Source organism: Hyaloscypha bicolor, assembly GCF_002865645.1.
Source record: "Hyaloscypha bicolor E unplaced genomic scaffold K444scaffold_116, whole genome shotgun sequence".
Classification (NCBI taxonomy): Eukaryota; Fungi; Ascomycota; class Leotiomycetes; order Helotiales; family Hyaloscyphaceae; genus Hyaloscypha; species Hyaloscypha bicolor.
In genome coordinates this window covers 1,015,142-1,024,095 of record NW_020194618.1, presented here as the reverse complement: position 1 = coordinate 1,024,095, position 8,954 = coordinate 1,015,142, and the positions used below count along the sequence as shown (strand labels likewise).

At 46.5% G+C, this 8,954-nt stretch overlaps 3 protein-coding genes across 3 annotated transcripts; 2 read left to right on the top strand and 1 right to left on the bottom strand.

The window, feature by feature from the left end:
* Positions 1-568: 568 nt before the first annotated feature.
* Positions 569-5,452, top strand: K444DRAFT_593189 (uncharacterized protein). Its single transcript, XM_024878291.1, has 6 exons — positions 569-1,355; positions 1,444-1,669; positions 1,721-1,780; positions 1,844-2,137; positions 2,194-2,431; positions 2,483-5,452. The coding sequence occupies exons 1-6, from the start codon at positions 886-888 to the stop codon at positions 5,293-5,295; spliced, it is 4,101 nt and encodes a 1,366-aa protein (XP_024734629.1). The 5' UTR covers positions 569-885; the 3' UTR covers positions 5,296-5,452.
* Positions 5,453-5,457: 5 nt separating this feature from the next.
* K444DRAFT_565259 (uncharacterized protein) lies at positions 5,458-6,581 on the bottom strand (the record flags this gene model as incomplete). The annotated part of the gene is made up of 2 exons (XM_024877097.1): positions 6,419-6,581; positions 5,458-6,373 (listed from the first exon to the last, which is right to left on the bottom strand). Coding segments are annotated over exons 1-2 (918 nt in total), but the record flags the coding sequence as incomplete, so codon positions are not given.
* Positions 6,582-8,342: 1,761 nt separating this feature from the next.
* On the top strand, positions 8,343-8,729 carry K444DRAFT_691915 (uncharacterized protein; the record flags this gene model as incomplete). Its single annotated transcript, XM_024887813.1, has 1 exon — positions 8,343-8,729. A coding segment is annotated over one exon (387 nt), but the record flags the coding sequence as incomplete, so codon positions are not given.
* Positions 8,730-8,954: the final 225 nt, after the last annotated feature.

Below are 8,954 nucleotides of genomic sequence, written 5' to 3'. Positions count from 1 at the left end.
GGGGTCGTTTTACTTTTTCCCCCGAAGTAGACGATCACGCCAGCTGCGAGGATGCAGACGCGAAAGCGGGAGAGTTGCGAGTCGCGACGAACATAACCAGCCACTTGGAGCTGTGTTTGCTTCTCAGGTGGCTGGAGCGAAATGCGCTGTGCGTCTCTCTGCACGCAGTGCCGTGGTGCGCTGGCCGCAGCGTTATGGGCGGAATCGTCGTCCGGCTCAGAGAGCAGTTGGGTAGTGAGCCCCTTGGTCGGGGCGTCGTGCTGCCCTGCGACTGGCGAATGCAATCCCCCTTACTGGAGCCTCGAGTCTGCCCGCACCCAAGTGGCTTGCCGGGTGCGCTGCTTGCCATTGCTTGTCGTCGTGCAGATTGCATTGCAGTCTTCGCCTGAAGCAGGACGAGAATGGTGGCGATTTGGGGGAAGAGGATTGGGCGGGCTGGGCATACACCAAAGTGGTTGCAGTTGAAGGATCACACCTGCATCACACTACACCATGATAGGTAGAGGTCAGCTGGACCAGATAGCCCGCTTCAGAATGATAAAGAGAACCCAGCCAGCCCGGGAAGCCAGCCTCTATCCTAATGTCCCTACCTGCCGACGCGAACCCCATTCTGGACGGTAATTCGCCAGCTGTCTTAACAATCTTGGCATGTTAAACTCAGCAAAAATACGCCTGGCTCAAAATCGGTTCAGTTCCTCTCAATCTTGCACCACAAGGCGGTGACGGGGCGCCAAACGCTAATCCAAAGGATCATCTACGTCATCGGTTTTTCCTACGTTCAGCTCTTACTTGCGCAAGAATTTTCTCCCAGATTGAAGTGTTTGTGAAGTTCATCTCCTTCTCCCGGCCAATTCCTAACGGCCAAATCTTTTCACACCTCCCGCTATGGCTACAGGCTGGCCACATTGGGCTGAGATATCGGGACTTCTTGCTTGGTCCCTGATACTGGTTGTGACATTAGGTAATATTCTACTCGGAAGCCATCAACGCAGACAGAATAAAACCTCCCCTACGACAACGGTGGAGATCCCCCCCAAAAACTCCAGCAAATCTCTCACTCTGCGCATTCAGGAAATTCCAACGAATGTGACCCAAAACGAGCTCTTGAGCGAACTCGAAAATCTAAGCCATCGCATTGGCGTCTCCAGAACAGGCGATACGAATGTCATACATCTCTCTTTAGTTAGGAGGGATAAACGAGGCGCCTGTGCTACAGTCACATTTCGATCTCTTCCACAGCCATTGGAAGATATCGAGAGGGAATCCCGAATCGTTCACCGATATGCGTATGATATTAAGTTTCTTGGTATCACCCCAGTCTATGAAGGACATGGACAAAGGGATTCTATAGTGGAGTAAGCGCCCTTGATAATGATCAGTTCAGTGGTGCAGTTATTTGGTGCCAACACTTTGCTGACTTCGATTTTCTCGGGTTCCGTACAGTGTAATCGCGGTCCCTGGTCTTGGATCTCACCCGATAGGAACGTGGAAAGCATCTGGAAGCGATGATGTTTGGTTACGCGATTTCCTTCCAAGCGACGTACCAGATACCCGAGTTTTGCTGTACGGATACGACACAGCGTTGGCTAAGAGCGACTCGAAACAGTCCATTGTGGACCTAGCGAAGACGTTCTTGGAGCTCATCAAAGCGTTCCGAATCACTACTTCTGTAGGTTGTTCTGATCTAAATGTAGTTTGGTCTTCGCTCATAGTGAAATAGACTAATCATCGACCGATCATATTCATTGGACACAGCTTGGGAGGATTACTCGTGAAAGAAGTAACGTTGTCGCTTCCTACAGATGATGTAATGTGCTCGCTAACTGGATACTTGATGGTGCAGGCGCTTTCTTTGGCAATTCAAGCTCAAGGTGATTCAGAATACACCAATATCTACAAAAGCTGCTATGCTTTGCTCCTTTTTGGTGTGCCAAACCTCGGTATGAGAAACGATCAGTTAAGGTCAATCGTCAAGGGCCAGCCAAATAAAAGGCTCATAGATGACCTGGTTGTTGATAAAGACTCGGAGCCTTCATCGTTTCTATCTAGTCTATCTAGACGATTCGCAGATTGCTGTTTGAATCAAGGCTTCGAGGTCATATCGTTTTATGAGCGGAGCGAGAGTCCGACAGTTGTGGTAAGATCCCATGAACCGAAAACGTTACAAATATACTAATGGAAGTGCTATCCCAGCAAAAAACCGATGGAACTTTGACCAGGTCGGGACCAAAACAATTACTGGTCACAGAAGAATCCGCAACTAGGACAGGGCTACCAGATATGTTCCATCAGCATATACCTCTAGATACTGATCATTCAGGCCTTGTGAAATTTGAAAGTCGCTCTCATGGTTCATACGAGATAGTCATGCAAAAGATCAAAAAATATGTAGCGGAAGCACCAGAGGCGATTTCAAAACGATTTATTCCAAGTATGTAAGCGCGTTAGTTGGTCATAAATCTGTTCTGAATAGTTCAATTAGGACTTTCGCCTGCACAAGAACGATGCTTAAAGCATTTGGCCACATTTCCCGTATCAGAGGTCAGGGATAGGATCAGTGATGCTGAAAATGGAACTCTGCAGTGGGTATCATTAGATCCGAAAATCGACCAGTGGCAGAAATCAGACGTATCCGGCCTGCTGTGTATTTATGGCTCTCCAGGCCAAGGGAAGTCCGTTCTGTGCAAGAATATTCTTGAGAAACTTGAACAGAAGGTTCAAAGCAAGCAAGAAACATCCTCGCACAAGATTATCTACTTCTTCTGCTCTGGCCAACTTGATCCACGGTTTCAGAACGCGGAGACAATCTTGAGGGCCTTGATCGTGCAGCTTCTTTCCTCTCCGCAAATGTTCACGCACTTGCCCCTGCAATATCAGAAGCGAGCAGAGTACTGGGATACAGCACCGCTTGCAAGGTTATGGGCCATATTTCACGACATGATTTCCGATGAATGTCATCACGAGATATGTTGTCTCATTGATGGCTTGGACGAGTTCGAGAGTGGAATAATCGATCTTCTCGAGCGAATTCGAAGACTATTTTCCTCTTTACCGGTTACAAAAAGACCCACGATCAAGTTCTTGATCGTTAGCAGGCATAAGAAAAATATCTCTAATGCTCTTGCCAATAGCGAAACTCTATATCTGCGAGCTCGCTATGAAGATATTCAACGCTTTATAGGAGCCAAATTGAAAGAGTTGGACAGTGCATTGGAAAGATTTAAGCCAGTGATAGAGGAAAAGCTCGCTGCTAAAGCCGGTCCGACGTTTCTATGGATCTCGATTGTTATCAAGAGGATAAAACGACTGGATCTACCGAACCAGAAAAAAATTATACGAGAAATCGAAGATAGTCCTCCGGAATTGGATGAACTCTATCAAATATTGGTAGAGGTTCTTTTGAAGGACGAGGATACAGCTCGACTTCTGACTTGGGTCACATTCGCACGCAAACCCTTATCTCTCATGGAACTAGAGACAGCTTTAGCTTTACGTCCAGAAAAGAACTGTCGGTGCACAAAAGACACCAAGGAATATCGAACATATCTGACTGAAAGATCTGTAAATAAAAGTGCAGGTCTTCTTCTGGAAGTCCGCGATGGAAAGGTGTATTTAATACATCAGTCACTAAAGGACTTTTTGTCAAAGGCAGACAATCCTCTCTCGGCATCAGATTTTCTACATGCAGAAAACCCTGATACATTTCTTGCTCGGGCTTGTATCAGGTACTTAGATTTTGATGACTTTGAATCAGCAGCGTTAGTTGCAAACATCCGAGACAACCCTGAAAGAAGAGAAGAAATATCGCAGCATACTCTCCTTGAATATGCATCGCGGCACTGGTATTCGCACGTTCGCAGCGATGGCGATGCCTCTCTACTATCTTCAGAGTTCAGCGGAATTCTCTGGCATGAAAATTTTCGAGCCCAACTTTGGTTCACGGTAGCTTCTGGTCAGCGAACAGAATATACGACACGAGGTTCTGTTGCAATCGAACTAGATATTGATTGGCTTGCTCGATTTATTTTTCATGACGAAAAGGACGCAGTGAAAAAGGATCTCCCAGTGGACTGCCTTACAACCGTGGTAGCAAAAGGGGGCCAGGTGTTGAAGGCTTTACTGGACTATGGCGAGCCATATCTATCTGGCGTCACAGAGGAAGTGATGAAGGCAGCAGCACAGAATATTAACGGTGAAAGGGTCATGACACTGCTACTAAATCGACTAGGAAATGATATTCAGATCACAGAAGAAGTGGTGAGGGAAGCAGCAATGAATTCTAATGAAGCCACAATGACACTGTTAATGGATCGAATGGGAGATGATATTCAGATCACTGAACGAGTGGTAGAGGCAGCAGCATGGAATTTTAATGGTGAATCTATGGCGCTGCTCCTTGATCGACGAGGAGACGATGTCCAGATTACGCAAAAGGTGGTAGAGGCAGCAGCACAGAACTGGAATGGCAAAAGGGCTATGACGATACTGCTTAACCGACGAGGGAATGATATTCAGATCACCCAAGAGGTGGTGGAAGCAGCAGCATTAAATTACAATGGTGAAGTTATGGCGGTGCTGCTGGGTCAACGGGCGAATGAGATTGAGCTCACAGAAGAGTTAACAGCATGGATTGCCTCAAGGTTTGATGTGGAGGTTATGACACTTCTCCTAGACCGGCGAGGGGACGACGTTCAGATCACCGATAAGGTGGTGAAGGCGTCCATAATGAATCGTTATGGCAAAGAAGTCCTAGAGTTGCTGTTAGATCGACGAGGAGATGATATTCGTATCACAGAAGAGTTTGTAAAAGCAGCTGCATCGAAGTTTTATACCGGTGGAGTTATGGCGTTGTTATTGGATCGACGAGGGGATGAAATTCAGATTACGGAAGAGTTAACGGCATTAATGGCCGAGAGATCTAGCGTGGAGGCTATGTCGATGCTTCTATATCGACGAGGGGATGATCTACAAATTACAGAAAAGGTGCTGGTGTCGGCAGCAAGGAATTATGACGAAAACGTTGTGGCACTACTGCTGGATCAACAAGATGATATTCAGATCACGGAGGAGGTGGTTAAGGCAGCGGCAGGGAATCGTAATGGAGCGATTATGACGATGCTTCTAGATCGACTGGGAGATGATTTCCAGATCACAGAGGAAGTGCTGAAGGCAGTAGAAGGGAATTGGAGCGATGGCAGCGTTATGAGGCGGCTACTGGGTCGGCGAGGAGATGTTCAATGTACGGAAGATGTGATTGAGACAACAGTCACAGCCGATGAGAAGCATGTACTCTAATCTGAGGAAGATGCGAGGGAACTCAAAGCTCGAGATTTACTGCATGTCAAATGGTTAATTTCCTACATTGATCGATGCGATATTTTGGGATTACGCTGTTGCGCTGGTGTTATATCTCGCCGAAATGGCTTTGATTTTCCTGCTCCGTTTCCACTCGGCCAAAATAGCATACTTCCATTCAAAAGTGAACCTGAAAGATAAAAGAATGAAAACCCAAAGGAGTAGGCCAAGCGAAACTGTTAACGTCAAAATCGACACCACACGGCTTATCGTGTAAAGGTTCGACCATTTCTGGGATGTAAGTGATTCGGCTGCCAGCTCCACCTGAAGGGTGTTAAGTATAACTGAGAATATGGCGAAGACAAATAGAAGTGGCGCGTAAAATCTAGAAAAATATGCGCCGTAGGTTGTAGGTAGTCTGTGAATGCGGAATTTGCCCAGAATAAATTTGCAATAGAAATTCAACCTATGCAGGCGGAGTTCTCCAAAGGTGTAGCGGTCTGAGACCTCACCATCTGCAATCGCACTGAAGTTGGATGTGAATGCGCAGAATTGCGTCCATGACACAGAACCTGGGATCAAGTGCTTTTCTTGGGCCAAGATATAATCGGATTCGTGTCCTATCAAATAATAATAGGTGCGAATATATCCGAGAGCCGCCCTCAAGATTCGAACACGCCTTCTTCCCGGTAATGGCGACTCATCATCTAAAAGGTACTGTTTCCAGAAGGCGTAATTTAGTAAATACGCTGGAATTGGCTTCATGTGAATCCGACTCGAACGCCAGACAAGATGAAGACTTGGATCCTCGGCCACGACTATATCCCGGCCCTTGACTATCTGACGATGTAAAGGAGATATATTTGAGCTGCGGCGCCAGGACATCAACCAAAAGTAGGGCGCCATTTGCTCCAAGTCATTAGAGTATATTTCGGTCTCGAGAAATGAAGTCAGACTCTGAATATCGGATAAACGGATTCGTGGATGACCGGGCAAACATTGGGCCGTATTAGATTGCCATGGCGAACTTGCGTCCAAGTCGTGATTAAGCTGATCTTTAGCCCTGAAAGGTACTGGCCTGATAATTCTTAGCACACTGCTTGCGCTGAATCAATCTACTGACATTGATTTCGTAACTTTGGAGTCTGGTTCTGGCTCAATTGGCGGCAACGTTTGTTAAAGCAAGAAAACCGCTTGCCGTCCACTTTGCGATGTGTGTCGCGGGTAGTTTGGAAGCTCCAACTAAGTGTGATTATGGAGTGAAAGATGTGATTGACAACGCTGACGCATTTTTAAGACTTGAGATAAAGAGTGGAAGCACAGTGCGTGCTTTTAATCGAACGATAGTTGGCCGCAATTTTCACAACTAACAGCAAATGCATTTTTGAGTGAGGGTCTTCAAGGCATAGCCACGTGGCGTGCTCTGGAAACGATGTGTACAGTTTTGGTGGGCGCTTGCTGGACTGAGATGATAGGTCAATAGGCTGGTCGCTTGGGGCATCAATCCTGAGCTTTTGCACGAGCCTCCACGGGGTTTAGCGGGGCGTTTTGCACTGCTACTAGCCACTAGCAAGTGGAGGCATCGATAGGTTCTCTCAGAACAGCAAAACATGGAAATGAAGAATTATTACCTTCTTCTCATTAATTCTAATGCTGATAGAGTAAGGACCATACATGTTCTTCGGATTAGGAGAAGCTAGTCATCATTATGGCAGAAGCGTTCGCATTCGCTTCTAGCATTATCAGCGTCGCCTCTTTTGGCCATTGTTTGCCATACGACATAGGTTCGTCACATCTTACAACTTACGCCTAACATGACATACTAACGCAATCCCAGCGTTCGGTATAAGTGGCAGGGGATACATCGCCGTTACGAATTCCCAGCCTACTGCTAGTGCCCTTTATACTTGCTCTATGTAAGTGTGCGAGACTCACTTAACGGGGAAGATTCTCACCAAAATGTACTATTAGTGAGAATTTATCACGACTTAGAGAGGACTAGCGGAGAATGAGTCTTGGCGAGCCCGATAATCTGCCGGGGGTGCAACTTGCCGCCTTCAGTATCAATAAAGTCTGCTTATAAGTCGATTGATACCGAATGAAACGCCTCAGAAACTTGATCTTTGTTTTTTGAGGGGGTTCGTTTTACGTATTTGGGAAACCTAAGGGGCCTATTACAGCTGCTTAATAACCGGTTATAGTTTCCTCGCTGGCTTGTACTAACCTTCCTTCCTTGTTAAGGAGTTTTCAAGAAGTTGAGTGGTGTATTTATATATAAAAAGGAAGTGCAGGAGTTTTGGTGTTCCTTGCGAACAATGCTTTTTCTGGTCCCGTGACGGCAAAGCTGGCCGCAGCGCAGCAGATACCAGGTCTTAGGCAGAAGTACACAGCCTGACATCTAGGTTTTCTCGCTGGGCTTTCGCTGCGCGACCCGCCTACACCGCCTCCCCAGGGCCGGCCGTCATTGACTGGTAGTTGAGATGCTTTCGAGGCGCAGCTTTCAACAGTTTGCGCAGAAAACTTGAGGCTTGGACTTCTCTTTTCTTAGGGAGAGTTTTTTTCCCCGCACGACCTTACTTGTTCTTCGTCTCAATCTACATATCATCGCTCTAAAAGTGCGCAAATGCTACTTTCACCGCCTCCCCTCTCCTTAATTCAGGTTAAATTTAAAAGAGAGCTAATAATATTAAGATTTAAATATTACCTTAGAAGGTTATAAGCGAGAGTTTATTTGATAATATATATATTAAAAAACAATAGTCTTTATAAGGCCAAGGATTTGCCAAGGGTAATGACTTGTTGGTTTCCCTTATTGGGGTCAATATAGTTTGTATTAACTAGGACGACAACGAAGAATGTGGCCAACAGGTTACTTTGATGAAAGATATCTATAAGAGAGTTGATGAGGTCATTGTTTAGCTGGTTGGGCGAGGAAGAGAAACGGTTCCGGCTCTCCGTTTGCTTTACGGCCTTGCTAATGTCACATACGGGCATGATGCAGGATTACTGCTGTCTCACCTCGCCAGGATGAAGGGTTCAGGAGCTATTGGTCTTCGCTTGGTAACACCCTAGTACGCCCCTGGTGGAGCCGTGTTTGGCTTGTCCAGGAGATTCTCCTGGCCCGCAGAGCAGTTGTTGTATACGGCTGGTGGTGTGCAGAATGGGATGAATTCAAAAGGGCTATCCCCACAATGATTTGTTGCCTGGATTATATGGACGAAATCACGGAGGCAAACATTCATGAACAACCCCAGGAGTTAGTGACGTTTCAGCGCAGCATGGCGTTTAAGCTCCGCTTACAAGCAGGAGATACAGCGGACTTGCCACTCCCTGCGGTTATCCAAGAACAAGTTCTCCACAGACTCTTGAGACGGAATCTATGGTTTTCTGGGGATACTAGAGACCTTATCAGGCCGCATCTTGATGCAGGTTGATTACAAAATTACTGCTTGCGAGTTCTATATGCAAGTCTGCCGAGTCCTACATAACAAGTCAAAATCGCTCGATTTCCTAAGCATGGTAGAGAGAAATCGAGCTCAGAATGGGGACTTGGATCTTGACCTTCCTTCCTGGACCCCGACTGGACAGTGAAGACCAATATGAGCACCGTGTATCAGGCATCACACCCCCAGGATGGCCATCGTCAAACTCAAGTCCAG